This window comes from Syngnathus floridae, chromosome 1 (genome assembly GCF_059516105.1).
Source record: "Syngnathus floridae isolate MCC-2025c chromosome 1, RoL_Sflo_1.0, whole genome shotgun sequence".
Taxonomy (NCBI): Eukaryota; Metazoa; Chordata; class Actinopteri; order Syngnathiformes; family Syngnathidae; genus Syngnathus; species Syngnathus floridae.
In genome coordinates, this window is record NC_142413.1 from 8,593,459 (window position 1) to 8,613,569 (window position 20,111).

At 39.5% G+C, this 20,111-nt stretch overlaps 3 protein-coding genes across 4 annotated transcripts; 2 read left to right on the top strand and 1 right to left on the bottom strand.

Annotated features, from left to right (window-relative positions):
- Positions 1–247: 247 nt before the first annotated feature.
- Positions 248–6,168, bottom strand: srp72 (signal recognition particle 72). Its single transcript, XM_088400700.1, has 20 exons — positions 6,002–6,168; positions 5,400–5,516; positions 4,824–4,944; positions 4,529–4,649; positions 4,274–4,417; positions 4,098–4,209; positions 3,920–3,951; positions 3,660–3,784; positions 3,487–3,544; positions 3,268–3,399; positions 3,051–3,179; positions 2,903–2,975; positions 2,774–2,838; positions 2,564–2,659; positions 2,361–2,464; positions 1,623–1,700; positions 1,387–1,524; positions 1,065–1,102; positions 831–990; positions 248–677 (listed from the first exon to the last, which is right to left on the bottom strand). The coding sequence occupies exons 2-20, from the start codon at positions 5,497–5,499 to the stop codon at positions 506–508; spliced, it is 1,998 nt and encodes a 665-aa protein (XP_088256826.1). The 5' UTR covers positions 5,500–5,516; positions 6,002–6,168; the 3' UTR covers positions 248–505.
- On the top strand, positions 5,091–19,862 carry LOC148403905 (uncharacterized). Of its 2 annotated transcripts, none has more exons than XM_088359481.1 (9): positions 5,091–5,738; positions 11,048–11,199; positions 11,339–11,496; positions 12,405–12,664; positions 12,827–12,914; positions 13,776–13,888; positions 14,125–14,274; positions 15,116–15,181; positions 19,666–19,862. In XM_088359481.1, the coding sequence occupies exons 1-8, from the start codon at positions 5,668–5,670 to the stop codon at positions 15,144–15,146; spliced, it is 1,023 nt and encodes a 340-aa protein (XP_088215607.1). In that variant the 5' UTR covers positions 5,091–5,667; the 3' UTR covers positions 15,147–15,181; positions 19,666–19,862. The 2 variants fall into 2 exon arrangements, with proteins under 2 accessions (XP_088215607.1, XP_088215075.1); XM_088358949.1 differs by lacking the exon at positions 19,666–19,862 and adding an exon at positions 17,462–18,241.
- Positions 6,035–9,752, top strand: leprotl1 (leptin receptor overlapping transcript like 1). Its single transcript, XM_088362684.1, has 4 exons — positions 6,035–6,192; positions 7,706–7,781; positions 8,339–8,525; positions 8,613–9,752. The coding sequence occupies exons 1-4, from the start codon at positions 6,177–6,179 to the stop codon at positions 8,727–8,729; spliced, it is 396 nt and encodes a 131-aa protein (XP_088218810.1). The 5' UTR covers positions 6,035–6,176; the 3' UTR covers positions 8,730–9,752.
- Positions 19,863–20,111: the final 249 nt, after the last annotated feature.

The following is a 20,111-nucleotide window of genomic DNA, read 5'->3' on the forward strand; positions in this document are numbered from 1 at the left end:
ATGTATAACAGCCACGGTTGACAAACATTAAATGTAGAACCTGTTCAATACATACAATAGCAAATTATTGCATGCGGTCAACCCACAAACTCTTGTTACTTTAAGATTTTGAGTCATAATTTCCCCTTCTATGCGAATACTCCTATTACTTCAATTCGACCTCGATTATCAATGTCAGTGACACTTTAGTTACTAAAGTTTAGTACATGAAGAAAGTGACATAGTCCAAAACATGAGCCGAGGGCAGTTCATTTTGTACTTTTTAATTCAATTGAACAGTTTGTCTTGTAAAGGTCACAAGACCAGAACAGAATGAATGCTCATGAAGACATCCACTCTCATTTCAGAAGAACTGCCTTTGAGTCCATTTTGTGCCGTTTCCTGTACGGTAAAAATAAGACAAAGCAGAGGGAATATGGAGGTGTTTTCTGTAAATTAAAAGGGAACAAAATAGGACCCAAAATTAAGGGGAAAAATTCTTTTTGAATGTTCCTTTCTTCCGAGGCTACCAGCCTCCTTTGCCACCCTTTTTCTTCTTCTGCGGTGCCTTCTTGCGTGTGGCTCCGGACGACGCGGGTTTCTGCTGTCGCGGAGGGACCACGTTAGTGGAGGCCGAACCGGATGCCGAACCTGGTCGAGGGGACGTCGGCGGGCTGCTTGCGGTCTTGCTGGCATCCCTGGCACAGGGGGAGGAAGACAAAATGGACACAATTTTAAGCTTTCTGGCTCTGAACAATACCGTAACAGATTTTAAAATAAATGAAGGCAGAGGGTTTGGTTTGACATTTTTTTTGTTACGGAATGTTTTGATCAACATTTGAATTACTCACAGGTCTGACGAGGCCCCTGCCGTGGCCCCCTGCGTGCCCTTTCCGATCTGCTCCTTCTTCTTCCCTTTCTTTTTGCCTCGGTAGTATGAGCGTTCCCTCATGGGTAGCCATCTCTCAGGGTCCGGGGTGGCTTTGGGGTCACAATTCTTCGGAAGTTTACCTGGAGGGAGGAAAAAGAGGAGGTGGGGACTTAGGCCCAAATGGTTGTTAGATTTATCAGTGAGTAAAACGTACCTTTCTTTTTCTTCTTCTTCTTCTTAATATCGCCATGTCTGGCAAGAAAAAAATGTAAATTATGAATTATGTTATTTGTGTTGCTACTTGTCTCGTGACACTTTACATATGGGGAGGATCACTAATTTGCATTTTTTAAATCTGACAATCTTCAAGCTATTCACCAAAAACTTCATTCCATAACATCAAGAAATTCCAAGAGATGGCTTCTTTGGGGGGAAAAAAAAAATCACAGAGTGATTGTTACAAAACTTTTTATGTCAGGGAGGAGGACAAATTAAAAAAAATAAAGTCTGTTAGAGAGAGAGGAATAAATTATTACCCGTCTTCTTTAGGAAGATTTTCTCCCACAACTTTGGCTGCCTTCTTCCGGACGTATGTGGCTCCGTGCGAGTTCTCCAGCTCATCAACATCTACTTTGAAAGACATGGTGTCAGGTGAAGGGAGGTGCTTGCTTAGGCTGGAGGGGAACGCTGAGGAAATTGCAACAATTTTCAAATGCTGACATGTAACACATGCTTGCTAAACCGAAAGACCCAATTTGCTTTTAAAGGATACGATTTGGCTTTGTCTGTGTCCACAAGAGAGTAGGCGGAGATGAGCTGCGCCAACGTGTGAATATCCTTTGGGTTTTGCCTGTTTGAAGAAATAAGTTTATTAACACAAGCAACCAAAGATAAAAATTAACCATTAAAAAAGAAGAAAAAAACATTTTGTACTCACCAGCTTGGTCATAAAATGGTGATAGGAAAATAAAAACTATACATGCATAGCCTTTGACAAGTGCAATGTATTCAACCATTTGAATACACTGCACTTGCTCAGTAGCGACATCTAGTCAGAAAGTGGTGCATTATATTGGAACACATTTGTTTCTGTTGTTGTTTTCCAGAAGTGGTGGTAATTAATTTTAAAGGAAGCAGATTTATGGCCCATTTAGACATCACAGTTAAAGTTATAAAACAAACTGTTTGATCTCTGTTTTGCCAGCATAGACATTTCTGCCAAAATAATAACTGCAAATGTAATGTGTTTTTAGTGAGTTAGGCATTTGGCATAGATCAGCGACACAATATAATTGGATTTTAGAGTTCCACGTTTGTACATAGGATTAAAGGTTCAGGTATAGATCTTGTTTGACATGTCTAAAACATGGTAAAACCTTCCCAATGCAGCTTAAAGGAGTCTTTTACCAATATAGATTTTAAGCTGATGTGCTAAACTTTAGTAATTAATACATGACTGATAGCCAAGTGATTGTCCCCCAACACACACGTGCACACGGAGTAAACTCACTTCCACAGCTGCTCCAGATCACTAATGGCTTCCTTTTTCCGCCCGTACTTCAGTTTGAAATTGGCAGCTTCTCGCACCAGAGCCAGGTGAGCCGCGGCTCCTGGCTGGGTAGTGACAGGTGAGGAAACATGAAATATTACATGACCTTAAATTACATTGCTTTTACACGAGCGAGGAATTAAAACAGGCGACAAGAAACAAACCTGTTCCGACTGATAGTGCTGAATAGCTTGTCTAAAAACGTCAATGGCACCATCAATGTCTTCTTCGTGCGAGTACATGGACACCAGAGCAGACACCTGAGACGTCAACAGCGCCGTTTTATTTAGGCGAATATTTTGTCAACTAACTCCATCAAGCCCATCACTGTTAGAAAGCAGAAGTGACAATGCTGTCCAGCAATGCACACTCACCATGCCTGCTTTATGCTTGAACTCTTCAATGGACCTTAGGACATCACAGCCTTTTGTGACATGACCTGAAGACAAAAAAAAAGTCCATCATACACTGAAACAAACCGACTTAAAAATAAATATTCATACCTTGAACTAAATGGAGCTGAGCCATCGTCAGTTTGATGCTCGAAGCGCTCTCCGGATGCTTATCTGAAAATTGCTGAAGATGGAACAAAAAATAAAATAAAAAAATAACTGCACAGGTGTCATAAATGGCTGTTACGAGCTGTCCTACCTGGAGCAACTCGACGGCTTTGCTGTACTGCTTCTCCCTGCACAGTTGAGCCACCTGGATCAGGACAGGTCGTGGGTGACCTGGGTTCTGAGACTGAAGACTGGAGGACAGCTTTCTGCACTGGTCTGCCTGTTGAATAACAGACATAACAAAAAATAGTAAATGTTAAATACAAACAAAGCATGAACATGTCTAATTGGGATTACTCTCAACTCACCTGGTTAGTGTACATGGCCAGCAAAGCTTTGTTGAATTCGATGGCCCGTAGCTGCTTTTTGGCCAGCTTGTGTTCCACCCCTTCAGCATTTGTCAGCTTCACCTTCTTCTTGGAGTCAAAAACGTTTTGGTCCTGCGGAGGAATGCTTTAATTAGTGGAATTATGCCTTTATCATCATTATTATTATCATCATTCCTGCACAAGCTTGCCATTGCCCACCTTGTTTATTGTAATGATGTTGTTGGCGGTCACAGCCAGCAGGCCCACATCTGAAGGCCTGAAACAAGCAACGATCAAAGCGTTTTATGTAAAATGAATAAATAAAACGAGTCCACACATGCACGCACGCAAGCTTCTACTTCTGATTGAAAATGACGGAAAATTCCTCTCACTTGAGCTTGATGACCTGATTGTAGAGCTGGAGCGCCTCGTCCGTTCGACCTTGCAACTGCATCACGTAAGCCATCTGAGAATGGATGACGGCCAGCTCCGACTCTATGTCCTCTTCGGTTATGTCCTTCAGAAGATGCCACATGAATTAAGACAACCCAAATTCCAGGACACATAGATTTTTGCTTGCTGGCATTGAATTTCTACACCATGATAAGTAACGCTGGCGCTACAGGTACAGCAGATGTACAGAAAAACTTACTGAATCGTCAGCCATTGACAGCCGGCAAAGGTCTGAAACACATGAAAATAAAAAACATAGTGTATAAATCATGATCCATTCTTTTGGGAGGGGGGGGGGCGCCTCAGTTCAAAAAAGGTTGGCCAAAATATTGCATAGGAACTGAAACAGTTTGACTGTGAACGGGACTACGTCTGACCTTCAGCTTGTTGAAGCATTTTATAGGCCGCAGTCAGCTGACCCTGGCCAATCAGCATGCAGGAGGCATTGTAGCACAGCTCGTACGTCGATTGGGGAAGGCCTAAATCTTCCTGCCAAGTGAAGCAGCAAAAATTAACAACGTTGAGTATCTGGGTTCATTAAGGCGACGCTTACCACCGGCGTCTTCTCCCACTGGCTCATGGCGGCCATAACAGCCCCAAGGTTGGTCTTGCGCTCCTCTTCATACTCGTCCTGAGAGTTCCTGATCAGATCCGTGTAGACAGACTTGCACTCATCATAGCGCTCCAGTCTGTACAACTGCACAAAGGGAGAAACAAAACACAAAAATGTTTGGAACGTTTGTTTACTTTACAGTAAAACTAACTATTCAAATCAGATGGATACATTCTTTCTTTCGGCACATCTCACCACTTGACCGTAGAGCTCCTTTAGCTTGTCCGTCTGCTCAGGAGCACTTTCGATGGTCTTCAGCGAGTTCTCCACTCTGTTCAACCGGTACTCGCAATATGCTTTCTCGAACACAAGCTCACTGGGAGAATAAGAGAAGCACCAAAGGGGAAGTTTCAAAAGCAAGGATAGATTTACACTGCATTGTACAATTAATAATCAGGCTTTGTCAAAAAGTGGAGAAACTTGATAGGACATCAGAGTGCTGCGTAAACACACAGATGAGATACAGTCTTCCTATGTAATCATGATTTACCTTCCAAGGACCTTGTTGTGTGTGTTCATGAAATTTAAAGCCTCCTTAAAGGTGCCATTCTGGATAAGGCACACAATTTTACAGTGAAGGGCCGTGACATCCTCCTTGTTTTCTTGCAAAACTGTGACAAGAGGAGGAGGACAAAGAAGCACACACCTTACAAAACACAATCAAACCTATTTATTAGAACGCGAGCAACAGTTACATTTGGCTTTGCCTTATATATGGCACAAATAAACCAAGATGAACCCACTGTCAGGAAATGGACACGTCACAAATCGCAGGAAGGCGGTGCAGAATACACCACAACATCGCGTAATACACATGTATTACGTATGTCACGACTATATTATTAAATACTATATGGAAATACATCAGAGAAAAAAAGCAAAGGCGAACAAAAAGTGACATTTTGCTAACTTAGGGCCTAGAGACTAGCCACATGCTAACAGCTGTCTTGGGTAGTTAACCATAGCTTAGCCACGATGCACCGCTGACAGGAGTAATAAGTTAGCGCAGGTGCAAAACACAGAAGTCGACAACATGTCCGGCTTCACTAACGGCAAGGACACCTACTTTTTGCAAGAGCTTTCAAGGCTCTCGTGTAGTCCCCGTTCTGTCCGCAGCGGTTCACTTCTGTCCACAGTGACGCCGTGGACGGCCCCCCGCTCGCCATCTTTGCTGAGTGGAGTGCTGGGCGACAGTCGGAAGTACAAACGTGTACATCCGGATTAACATCAAACGAGTTGAAACTATCGATCAAACGCTATCTAGTTTCATATTAAATATGTTCTAATTTCTGTATTTTTTTTCTTGTTCTCCAAAGCGTCGCTACAGAGTTTTTATGATGACTATACCAGCAGGGTCCTCGGTTTACGAAGTTCCATTGCTACGCAGTCGACGTAACACGAATATGTAAGTAAATCATGTTTCCGAATTCCGTTAAGACTTTTAAACATAATTAAGGTTTTATTTAATAATGTGATTTTGTTGTGCTTTTTTCTTTCAAACGACCGCTTTGCTATGTTCGCGTACACTGGTTAAAAGTGGGTCAACATTTTTCAATCAAAGCAACAAGCTGTTTCTACTCAGTTGCAGACGTTAATGGCACACTTTTACATCCACTGACAAAGGCCATTATTACTTAATTGACCTTTTAATAAAATAAACAGACCTACCATGATTTTTTTAGAGCCATAGCACGAACTATTTAATTCCGACATTCGTGCGAGTCTTTGAAAGCATCTCGATCGACACCGAAATGTTCCCGGTTCCGACGCAGTCCTCAGCGGATGCGAGGGAGCTGTTGTGATCTGGCTTGGCTGTTGTGTGACGTTCCTTTGTCCAGTGGAGATGGCGGGGATTAAAGGTGCAGCTAAATGACGTTATTATACATGACATAACTACAAATGAACACTAAAAAAAATAAAATAAATCGGCTTCCGCTGCGTTAGCTTGACGCAATCCTTACGCACGCGTTTGGCGTTTTTCAGGCTAGCTAATGGAAAAGTATAGCCACAAGGCCGACCGTAGTCTTTAGCATTAGCTCAACATATAACACCGCCATATGCGTGAATGCAGTCTCTTTTCATGTCATGAATCGGTTTGTGCATTACAACTTTTGACAGCATGATCTCGTATGACGTTGTCAGGTTTTTTTTTTTTGGTGGGGGGGGGGGGGGGGGGGGGGGGGGCAATATTATGTTATAGCTCATAAGCTAAGGCTAACCAAAGCGAAAGTTGGGCGATTACGCGCTACTAATCATGTAAAAGATAAATAGGGCGTTTTACGTGTTAAAATGTCTTGGTAGCCTTGTTTTCGTTATTATTGACAAAAAGCTAATGAGTCACATGGTATGTATCTTGGGGCTCTGCCCATTGTTGTAATGGGTAGTGTGTCTGTGTGTGTGTGTATGTGTGAGTGTGTGCGAGGTGGGGGGGGGGGGTCATAATGTTGCAACATAATATTTCATAAAATAAACATAAAATATTTCGATTTCTTTTTAAAAAACGTTGCGTAGTTTTAAGACCCAGTTATTGATCATTTAAAGTTCTCTATAGAAAGCACTGTTAAAAAACATTTACTGTTACATCAATAAAATACATGACCATAGGTAATACTGTCACAGCGCATAGTTTTGACATGGAGGCAATTCCAACATTTTCTTAACAATAACATGTTCTGAAAACATGATAATCTGAGTTTGAGTGTGTTTGCGACTGTCACATGACCAAACCCAGCAAACAGGTGAGCTCCTAGGCACTGCAATGTCATTTTCAGTCATAAGCAAGTGGTAGCACAATGTATTAAGTTTGCTGTTTGCCACATGTTTAACATCAGAAAGTATAGGTAAAACAAAAAAGGATTTATACAAACTACAAATTAGGTTGATATGTACCAGAATCAATCATTGCTTTATTTTTCCAAAAGAGAGGGATGTCTGATACCACTTTTTTCAGACCAATAACCATTACATGTCTTTGCTCTTTGAGTACTCACCGCTACAGAGTACCAAGCGTACTTTTGATGTGTGAAGTTTAAATTCCATTAAACACAATGACAACAATTTAACAAAGATATTCCTCTCTGAAGCATATGATAATGATTCACCAAAATGTCAAAGTACTAATGCATAACTAACCAAGTACCGCTGAAGAAGATTTAATATCAGATATTTCCTCGTCCAAAGTCTCAGTGGCTGGCCTTCACTTAAAATAAGTCTATAGTATTGGTACAAATACCGATACTTGGGTGTCGGCCCTTGCTTATCCCAAGGTATTTCATCAAGTATTCCATGTCCCTCACATAAAGTGCTACATGAAATACAACTTAATTTCTTACTTCTAGTTGTCTCTAATCAATTGTCCTTGCTGTCTTCTAGCTCTAATTGCGCTGTCTTTCGGAGGGGCCATCGGCCTCATGTTCCTCATGCTGGGATGTGCCCTCCCCGTCTATGAGTAAGGAAGCTGTAATTTTTTTGAAAATATGTTTTATACTATTAAGTTAATGGAGCTTACTGTTGAAACTTCAGGGAATGAAGAAAATTACTGAATTAGGGCCTTCAGCTTGTCTAGTTATGCTTCACGTTCCAATTAATAGTTACTTGAATCAAATATACATCTATGCTGTTCTCCTCTTTATCGTAAGTAGCTCTTGGGCCCACTCCAAAAATAAATGATTTGCTAAAATTGAACAAACACAATATCACTTTCCTTCTGTTTCTAATTCAAAGACTTCTTTGAGAAACATAATTTGTAACTATAAGTACTTCTTTATTAAAAAATACTTTGTCTAACAGTGATGCTAACATACAATGGGAGATAAATCATCTACATATGTAAGAATGTCCTCGAAAACATGAAGTTATTTTGAGAGGACGGTAAATTTACGCTCTTTGACAAGCTGTACATTGACATTTGTTTTTTAATGATGTACGAGGTGGAATTCGTGTCCGCGTGTCTCTGGTCGCAACAACGCATCAGCTGTTGCAATGCACCCCTCTTTCTGCGCGCAGCAAATACTGGCCACTCTTCCTCCTCTTCTTCTACATCCTCTCGCCCCTCCCATACTGCATCTCGCGGCGGGTCGTAGACGACACCGACTCGGCCAGCAACGCCTGCAAGGAGTTGGCTATATTCCTCACGACCGGCATCGTCATCTCAGCTTTTGGCCTGCCCATCGTCTTTGCGCGAGCTGAAGTCGTAAGTCACCACAATTGTGCAAATGTTGAAAGTAGCCACCAAACGCGGCCTTTAGCGTTACGACGGAATGGCTGCTTACGTTTGCAGATCGCTTGGGGGGCGTGCGCGCTCGTCTCGACGGGCAATATCGTCATCTTCGCAACCATCCTGGGCTTCTTCCTCGTCTTCGGGTCCAATGATGACTTCAGCTGGCAGCAGTGGTAAACCGACAAAACGAAGGAGGGTCTGAACCATTTTTATTATAGTTAATGTTATTATCATCTTTATTATTATATTATTATCATCATTGTTATTATTATTAGCATCATTATTGATGGTCTTCTTATTTGATCTTTGTTGTTATTATTATTTATAGTAAAGTCTCTCTGAAGCCGTGCAATAGCTTTTGTTTTTCCCGGGCCTGCTTAACAGCAAACTGACATAAAGTGGGTTTATTTGTTCCGCTTATTTTGGGGAATTTTTGTCCATTATCTTCCATTACTAATGTTGTGATATTTGATTGTTTGGAGCCAAACTGACATGGAGAACAGCTTGCAATTCTTTGAAAACTATAAAAACATCACCTGAAAGTCTCAGAAGACCTCCATGTCAATTCAATTTTGTTATTTCGAGTGCATTTAATCCAATCCACAAAGTGGCGCTCAGTCATATCCTTCTTTGCTGGTTTGCCAACTGCTAAGCTACGTTCAACAGTCTACATACCGAAAGGCAGGGGTGGGAATCGCAGAATGTCTTGCAAAATTATATTGCAATGTTATGCCTACAACAACTTACACAATAATCAATATACACTATTGGTTGCATCAACTTTTATCTTAACTCGAACTCGTGTGGTATTATTAGTTCTTAAGACTCCTGAGACTTCCTGCATGGAAATGTTCGTTCCGCATCAAGAATGTAGATGACTGGCGCTAATTGCACTTGATGTGTGGGCAGATACCCCAGAGAACATAACGGGCTGCATAACAGGCAATTACTTGTATGGAGACGGAACGATAAGATATTGATGTTTTGTCCCATCCCTGCCTGGATTTAATGTGTTGGCAGATACCCCAGAGAACATAACTACCTGCATAACAGGCGGTTGATTACTTGTATGGATACTGAACGATAAGATTTTGTCCCATCCCTGCTTTTATAGGCTTTTAATTGAAAATGTGGTGCCATATCACGTGAGGTTGTTCTGTTGCTCATGATGAAAACACAATAAATACTATTTTTCAGTCATCTCACTGATATCCATCTAATCCTATGATGCATTTTTTTTTATGTTATCCTGACATCACTTCAGTGAAAGCATTGATTGTACAAAGCACTGGAATGAAGGCAGCTCTGAAAAACTACTGACATCATTTTTGTGTTTTCTTCTGTAATGCTAATGCTTTAAAGTCAGTGACAAAACAAACCCGCTGATGATGATGTTTTAAAAGAAAAAACAAACAAACCTAAAAGTGAGTGAAAGAGAACACTGAGAATTTCTTGTTAAATCTGTCCGACATGGTCGGACCTAGTGTGTTGCGCAGTTGACGTTTGTGCGTCTCTCTCCTTGGCAGTTTGCTCCCACACTGGCAGTTGTGTCATTTTCATTTTATTTTGTTGAATAGAACGTGTTCAATTGCAGTAGTCAGCATGGCGGGTTTATGTTTTCAAATAAATACAATTTTGGGACATTCTCTTTGAGCCATTCAGTCATTTAAGTTGATTTGACAGATGATCTCCGTATTTTATATATATATATATATATATATATATATATATATATATATAAAATACAAGGCTTCATGGCCCCAGTTCAGGAGGGAAAACCAACAAAATATATATATATATATATATATATATAATTGTTATTTATATATATTTGTTTTTTTGGGGGGTTTCAGGGGCGGCATTTGAAGAATTTTAAATTAAAAATTAATAATAAAACGTGACAAAGTACATACTTAAAATCTTTGCCTAATAATGTGTGATTGATTAAAATGATATATTTTTCAAAAGTGCGGCATGATGGGGGCACTGGTCAGCACGTCCGCCTCACAGTTCGGAGAGTACGGGTTTCATTCCACCTCACTTTCAATTTGGGATTAATCTCTAAATGAATGCAGTCACTGTTGTTTGCATTTTTCACTAAAGCACAATCGACTTTTCTTCAAGTGTAGTAGATGCCATTGTTTCCTTACCTAAGTGAACATCAGAATCAGGATGTGTTATTACCTGCCATCTGTATTTGCCTCAGGCGTGGATTTGAATTTTACGCATTTTACCATGGAATTGAGCTCACTGTAAAGACTATATTTGACGCCACATGTCCCGACCTATAATAAATTTGCAGAACACCTTAGATATCATTAGTCACTTCATAAGTATGTTCTAAAATGAGTAAATAAATAAAGCAATGGGCCTAAACACGTCTCGCCTCGCCTCAACAGCTCACCCGGATTAACTCTGGTGTGCCCTCAGTCGACATGCTCTTGTGCTGCTTTAAGATTTTATTAGACGAGGTCTGATATGTGTTGACCTCACAGGGTGATTTCAACTGTAGAATCATGGGAAGGTGGCGACAGAAGTAAACCAAAAAGACGGGCCATGAGGAGGTTTTTCCGGGCGCAGAGGGATGAAGACTTTGGTCAGATCCATTACCTGACAGCCAAGTGTACGCATTTGGCTCGAGACAAAGGTAAGCAGATATTTGTGTGTCTGTAAATGTTAAATGAGATTTTAAGTGGGGCATTGTTTAAGTGTGACTATGCGAACATGATTTTAATGTTTAAATCTAACAATTAACTCTGGTTAAGGATTATTTCATGTGGTTGCAGCTGTGTTAAACAGGGAGGTCCTGTTGTCCAAGGAAAGGGAAAAGAAGCTGCAAGGAGAATTTCAAGCTGTGGCTGCTCAACTTTTCAACCTGGAGAAGACCAATGTGGAGCTGAGGAGGACACAGGACCGGCTTCTTAGCACCATCCACCAGCAGCAGGTGCAGTCCGCTTTCTTAAAATAGGCTAAATTCACATTCACAGGACCAAGTTGTCAGTGTAGGGATAATTTTGCCATGAAGAATTATTTATTGGTCACTGATATATTAAGGCAAGGTCCAATATTATTGGTTATTACTTAATCAGTGATGTGCTTTTAGAATTTTAGTAGAATGCTAACCAATATATTTATTGGTTTTAATGTTTTTAAATGTTTTTAATGTCGCTGGTTTTAAACCAGCTTCAATGGTTAGCTTTGAAAACATGCTGATTTGGCACCACGCAGAATTAAAAATCATTGAGTTTTATTGTTTCCCTACAAGAAAAACCCATGTTTTTTTGTTTAAAAAAAGATACAATGAAACTAGTATGGGACCTAGGATCGAGCCTTGGGGTACAGATAATGATTATCAAAAAAGCACCCTGTAATGCAATTGCTATCGTCATACCAGAATGAGTGCCATGAAGCATTAACGGTGTGTAAATGCAAATGTTTGGCAATAAAAAAATCAAGTTTTTCTTGCATAGTACGCATTCCACAGAATATGATTGTTTCATCTGATTTCAATGTGTTCATTTGTAATATTCAGATCATTTTTGTCTTGTTCTGAAGTAGAAATGAGCTGTTTTATGAAACCCGTTTCCAATTTGGCACTTGAGGAGTTCTTGTAAACAATTCAGTTTGACAGGAATTCGGGCCGGCATGATTGACTCACTCGTTTAGGCTTGCCTCGAACTCTATGACCTCGAGGCGTGTTCTCAACAAGCTCATTTTGAAATTGTGCGACATCAAGGTGTTGAGACTCTAAACCGTGTATCTACTGTATCCATCTGTTTATCAATCGTATCCATCCATCATCAGTCTGCCCAATTGCCCATCTTCTAATTTAACCTGATGTCTTGTATATAGGAGTTGGTGGAGTTGCTCCAGCAACGTGTGATCATCCTGGCAGGGGAGAGCGAGCGCGACGCACAGCTGCTGCGTCAAATATGCTCGGAGCTGCTGTGCCTGCAAAGCTCCGAGATATGGTTGGAGGGCCTGGTGGAAGAGCTGCAGGCCGAAGCCCAGATGCAACGCACCAGGCAGGCCAACAGCCTTCGGGCGGAGCTGCACACTGAGGCCCACTGCGGTGACGCAGTAAAGGAGGACCTCCATGAGGAGCTGCAAATGTAAACTATTACTGTGGTTGCAGTTTCTGCACTGCATTATACTGCGAGCAGTTTCTAATATTTCCCCCTGTAATGCGGTTATCGTATTATTAGAAACAGATCAAATAAAAGAATGTGAATACTGTATGTACTAATCGTTTCGTAATGTCTTGACGCCAACAGTAAGACGGCGGAGTTGGAGAAGCTTCGTGACGCCAACAAGATGCTGACGGAGGAGTTGATGGATTTGCGTTTTGTTCATGAGGAACAGGTGAGCAAGAATAACTGTTGTAATAATCAATAAATAAGGACTTTTAAATTACCTATCATGTAAAGGCAGAATCTTAGGTGTCGCATTGTGTAGGCATACAGACTATTGTCCATAATATGAATTTAATGACCAATCTAGAATAAAGCGTTTCCATCATGTCAATGCAAAATAAAGCTATAAAATAATAAATTTGCTTGACTTTGTTAACCATTATTAGCTTAATGAAACAAAATACAAATATGTGATACATGCATTTGACCCTCTATATTATGGGCCTATAATTTAAAAAATCTGCATTATTTATGTTTTGAAGGCAAAATTGCTCATTTTTCCTCTCATGTATATATATATATATATATTTTTTATAATGATATATATATAATGATAAAACATGTTATGTGCTCAATTTAGCACAATAAAAAAAAAATACATATACATTTAGAATAATTCATTGACGAGATAATCTGTATTGCCTCTTTTGTCCAGCAGATGTCAGGTTTGCTCAACTCTACTGCCTTTGTCTTCACAGACAAGCTGAACTAGAGGTTTAAAGTCGGTTGTTTGTCAAACATTTAGTTCCTCCAGGAATGATGAAACGCTACATTAACAATCGGAGAACTCATGAAACATTCCTCCCCGTCAAGATATTCTTCGTCATCTATCTTTTTAAATTTACATTTGACTGGAACAACTCTCCAACCCAGTCAATCAAACCACAAACGGTCCGAAATCCACAATTACCTTCCATTGCGTATCCACAAGTCAAAGTCACGCGCCTAAAAAAGCCTAGTGTGAATTATGGATTACTTTCTGGTTATTCCTGCAGATATCAATAATATAATGAATGACGTTGTTTGCAAGGTGAGAGCTTTGCAAGGGGAGAATGACAGTGGTTCGAAGAAGCTCCAGGAAACACTGCAGCAGTTTGAAAAGCTGTGTCAGCAACAGCGCTACTGGATGGTGTGCGTCAAAAGGTGGGACATAGTCTGAGGTCAAATGTCAAATGTTGACAGTTTGGACAGTTCCAACTTAGAACTTCCAAGTACTACATTGTTAAAGTGTAACTTTGGATTTAGATGAACTGGTAGGTTTGGTGTCAAAATTGGACAATAGCTGGGTTACATTCGGAGAAACGTTTTAGTGACACAACTGAGTGAAATGTGATAATAATGATGAAAATACTGCCTGAAAGTTGTAATTTATATCTCAGCTTTAAAAACAGCTTTTTGGAGGAGAGAGAAGGTCTGCTTCAGAAAGTCCGCACTTTGGAAAGTTTGGCGAAACAGTTCAAGACGTCATGCGATCACGTTTCCCAGCAAACGCAACACTGCCCCCTACAGTATGACAGCTGCTGTAACAGGTTAGCAGAAAAGTACAATCGACTCTTATATGCACTATTCTACTGTAATTGTTCAAACATGACAACAGTCAGTCACGTCTTGTACCACTTTATTAGTGCGAAGGTGAATGTTATTCTATACCATTTCGTTTATTATTATTATTAGTGTGAAGGCGAAGGCAACATTTTGCCCATTCATTTCCATATGGCGCATTCAACATTTATCATTCACATCATTCCCGTTTGAAATTCACATCATTCAGCACATTCAAATGACTTTGGGGAGGATTTTCAACATTCCCAGAATTGCCACGTTTCAAAAAATTTCACAATTTCACCTGAAAATTGGCTGTACAATTTTACAAAATTTCATTTCTCCCTTTTAATTTCTACATTTTTTAACCGATTCAATCCGTTCCAACTTTAAACTGTTCATCTTATGCCTAGCTATTCCAAAACTTTCCACAATTCAAAAAATCACATTTTCACTTCTAGAATTCACGAAAAATTCCGCAACATTTTTTTCCTTTCTAATTTCTACATTTTTCAGCCGATTCAACCCGTTCCAATTTTTAACTGTTCATCCTATTCCAAAACTTCCCACTTACTTAATTTTCAATTTTAAAATTCACGCCAAATTGTACAAAATGTTATTTTCCCCTTCTAATTATTAGACCAATTGAACCTGTTCCAACTTTAAACATCATTCTGTAGCATTCCCCAAATATTTATTCAACTTGTCTGCCTTCACACGCAATTTCTCCAGAAATAGCAAAAATCTAGGTGACTAATGTGAGACAAAAAAACATTTCTAAAATGGTCTCACTTCTAAAATGAATGAAATTACTAATTTTCTCCTCAGATGCAATCTGTCGTCATGGGACACTGATTAGGAGATGAAGATCAACTATGAGGAGTGCCCAAACAGGTATCTAAAAGCTGAGATTTACTGCATCCTTGGTTAATTCAGAATTTTATGAGTCAGCCTTCAATGGAAAAATGGTTCGAGTTGAGGGAAAAAACTTTTAACAATTATAATGTGCCTTTTTTTTCCTACAACCATCCCCGTCGTTAACGCATGAATGAATACATAAAGCAAATAAAACACAGAGAGAGAAATGTTCAAGTATTATTGTAGCTTATGCATTCTTGGACAACTGAGACTGAAGACCAGTAGCAAAAAAACATAAAATGATGCTGTGTTTTCTTGGACAACTAAGATTGAAGATCAGTAGCAAAATAAAAACAACCCAAAAAATAACATAAAACTGCTGTGTTGACCCAAATGAATGATGATTGTCTTTTGGAAGACTTTTAACAACTTTTAAAGGATTTTTACTTGGACGATCATTTCGATTTGTACTTTTTTCCAGACGCATATAAAAACATGGTGGAATATCCAAAGAAATGTTCAAGTATTTAGACAGTCTATTCTAGGACAATTAATGCCAAAGACCAGAAACAAACCCCAAAACCTGAGCTGCATTTATTCAAATGGAAGATGATTGTCTTTTGGAAGACTTTTACAATCGTTAAACGACTTAAACTTGGAAAATCCAAACACGCCCGTTGTTTAGACATGGGGAAAGAACATTCAAAAACACGGCAAAAGACTCAAAGAGAGAAATGTTCCAAAATATTAAAAGAAAAAGTCTTCAAAGACAACAGACCGGTGGGGAATGTCTGGGTTTTGGTTGCGGGAATGAAATAGAAGAAAACAGAGCTAATATTCCGAGATGGCGTATTTCCTAACCTAAAAGTCTTTTTTGATACTTTGTGGCCGCTGGAATGACTTCACAGCTTTTATGCTAATCATGGTTTAGCATTAGACGAACAGTGGTGGTAAGTAACAAAATATATACTCTATAGATATAGATAAATACATGTAAAACCAATGAAGTGGGGCGCTGGTCCCATCTCTTTTGCTGTTTTTATTTTGTCTGACGGCACGGCTACGTATATTTATGAAGAAACAACTCTCTGAAGTCCAAACTGTCTTCAGTTCATGATGCAACCATGCAAGCGCTCCTTGATAGATTTCGTTGTAATGTCAGTGGTGGGGAAGTAAATCAAGGATGATACATAAAAGATGCTCAATGCATTCAATGCTTTTGGAGGAGTACAAAGTCCAAATATCTGATTTCAAATGTCAGGAGTCATTCGGAACAATATACTCCAATACAGATACCTTTTGTACTTGGTTACTTCACCACATCTATAGTGGAATGTTCCTTTTAGTTCCCCCTACTGGTATGATGCAATTAACTTCCATTAGTTGTAAACATAAATAGACAGCAGTGATAAATGTGCATTTGATCAGCGACAAACATGGAGTCAGAAGCGAAAGAAGGCCAAGCCAAACGCTAATAGAACGCATCTGTGTTATATCATCATGTCTAGAAATAAACATTCTCTTATTACTTTAGTATACACACACGGCACACAACAGTGAACTGGAACGTTAGCACTGACGCTAATGCTATCAAACAAGAGTGCTAGAGTAGGTGATCCGAGGTCACGTCGCATCAGACTTAGTATATTGCAAGCCAAGTTATCATTTTTCAAAATGTTATCTTAAGGTCACATTACGACACCACGTTCCTTTAAAGGTCGATACGTAAATAAAGACGAGGAGTCTAGGAGGACTTTGGATTATTTTCTTTTTTTCCGGGACCATCCTTTAACTACAAAGGGGCTTTTTGGAGACGTCTGGAACGCGACTGCGTGCAATTCTCGGGGGTGAAGTTGAAATTTAAAACACCGAGACATTCATCAAAGGACGGCTGTCGGCAGTCTCGGGGATTTGTAGCGCAGCTGAGGCCCTAGAGTCCAATCGGGTCCTTTAATTTAGTTGAATGTGGCACAAAAACTCATTGGAGGCATTCACACTCGGATAACAAACAAAAGCAGGGTTTTTTTTTTCTTCTTAGCTAATTTTATGGCTGAATAAGAAGGCATTTTGGTTGACATGATAACACCCAAGACTGTTAGTCATCCGATTTTGATTTTGGGGCATTGGAGTCACATCAGCTTGATGTGGCGTAAATCCCAAACCCTCTTTCCAAGGCAGCAGAAATGACTAATAACAAGCACTGGCTGCTGATTTGCTTCCGTGCTCCATTTCTCCGCACCTCTTTCACTGGCTCTGCTTTGCATTTGCTCAGGATAATTTCAGATTGAGTGCAGATGATTTTTCTTTTTTTTTTAGATAAGAGTGAAAGACAATCTTGCTGGAGGAACAGGGACCACTGGAGGGAAAATGTTAGGATGTGAGAAAGGATGGCTCATCGGAGGTTCAATTTTGTTCAAGATAATCTTGCTGGAGGAAAAGGGACCACTGGAGGGATAATGTTAGGATGTGAGAATGTGATGGTGAGGATGTAAGATGAGTTCATCGGAAGTTCATTGCAATCTATTCCACGATGATTTTCTTTTTTAAATCTGTAATTGGAAAAGAAATAAATCACTTAGGGGTTGTTTGAGGCTTTAGTGTGCTGGGAGAGATCATCAGGTACGTTGCAGGAAATCATCCAATTTCAGGTCAATTGATAAAAAAATGACTACCCACTTCAAATTATTTTTGCATCTTTTTATGCCAATGACGTATAATGACCTGCAAAACAATGAAATGAGCACAATTAATTTGTGAATCTACCTGTTGCTATTCATTAGAGGTGTCAAATCCAGGTCCAGAAAGTAGCGACCCAAACACAGTTTTGCTTCAGCTACAAGTGTTTCAGCTACAGTTTTGTGTTCAAATAAACACGTTCACATTTCATCTGTTTTTGTAAATTGGGACAAATCCTTATTTCAATGTTTATTTTTATTGAGAGTGTTGTTTTGAGAATTTTTACCAAGTAAGATATGTGACATGTCTTGATAAAGGTTGGCTAGCACTGGGTGGTCACATTCTATACAGCCGTATAATATAGTTAAATCATGGGGTGTAATGGTCCTGGGAAAAAAGAGCAATAAAATGTAACACCTGTTTTCTGAGTTTGGTCATGTATGGGATTTAAATTTAAACTCGCAAGGTCGCTTGGAACATATTGTAAAGAACATTTTAAACTTTACGTCCCCTCAAAAGCATAGTGCAATATATATACAAAAATAATTATCTTACCTATAGTTAGTGTTTTTTTATTTACATTTTCTGATTTAGAACCCTGTTTCTTCAATATTTAATATATAATTAAGTAGAAAGCCATGTTCGCTCTATCGAGGACCCGGCCTGGGACATATTGGTGACTGTAGGGAACATGTGAGCTCGTATCTCTCCTAACCCTAAACTCCCCGACTTGAACATCTTCTGTCTGTCTGCAGCTTCAAGCACTGAAAGGAGAAATTGACTTTGACACAAATAATGTCTCGCGTTCAGGTGCTTACATGCCAAAGAGTTGTAACCCCGCTTCTGAACGCATCCTCGACCCTACTGTGAACTTGCGAGTGGGATTTATGCCTGCTCCATCATTTAGACTTCATGAAGTTTTCGCCACATTAAAGTCATCGCTGACATCACAGCTGACATCAGTAAATCTCAGTGATGTTTACCGACTAGAGAGTGTAAGTAATTACCTCTGGGTTGGGGGATTTGTTTTTTTTTTTTTTTTTTTTGCTTTAAGGTCTGTCTGACATTGTGGAAATTTTTGCTTGATAAGACCGTCTCTTAGTTTGGCCAGACGCTTGATGCTGCTACTCATCTGATGCCAAGAATGGCTTAGGCGGACAGATCAATCCAGATTGCGACGATGTTGACTCCAGCGGTGGTGTTGATTGATGATTCATGAGGAGTTACCGATACCAAGCACCAATACCACAAGTACTTCTGATACAAAGAAATTCCCCACCATAAAACAAGGCCATACGATTCTAAAATAATGTGTAGCTCAATATAGCAGTCTTCCTTAAAATAATAAGAAATGAACGGCAATTTTTTTTTTGTCCTTTTAATTTCTTGATCAGTATATAAAACAAATTATTTACCAAATATTTCATCCTCCACTGTTGTGGTTTTTAAACTCATGTTCGCTACTGGAAGTTGTTACAAACCAGAACTTTTCCTGCTATAAAGTCTTTTGGAAGCCGGCATCGATCAGTGATTCCAGGTTGTAAAATGCACTATTTTCCTAACCCGGTCACACACCGGACTTTTTCCGTCTGCTTCACACTGGTTATTTATCGAAATGTTGCACGTAAAGCAAAAATATGTTTTGCTGGAATCCTAAATGAGGAAGCTGTTTGCTTTTTATGGGTACGTAAATTTGTGAGAAGAGGCCGCTTCGGCACATCTTCCCAGCGCCTGCTGGCACATATCTGATGCGCGCATGTTTCTTATTCTGAGTTCCCGTCACGCGCATATTTTCTGTTTATTGTTTTTGATCTTCCTCACTCAGTTTATTTTTTTGCCCTCAGGCGGGGAGTACTATCATCAGATACCAAAAACCTCCGTGAAGATTAAAAAGTCTGCAGCCGGGATGTGCAAACCACAGTGTGGAATACAGTGGAAGCGATAGGTGAACAAAAGTGCTGGTTTGGAGTTTACTCGCAGTTTTGTAGTAAAAAACAGCCTCAAAATTCAAATAAAATGATCATATTATGGCATAAGCAAATCAACAAGCGTGTTTTGATTAGGCTTATAAATGTACTAAATAGAGCCAATTTTAAACTGATTGACATATTGAAGTGTCTGAAGCCACTAGTTTTGCTTGGTTTGATTTTTATGCTGCAGTGTTTAATTTCTTTCTACATATCAAAGAGAAAATATCATATAGACAAAATAGACGAGTATGTCAATGTCAATGAAGACATTTTTTTTTGTCTATGCTGAAAATAATTTCATACTTTTCTGAAATGATCAT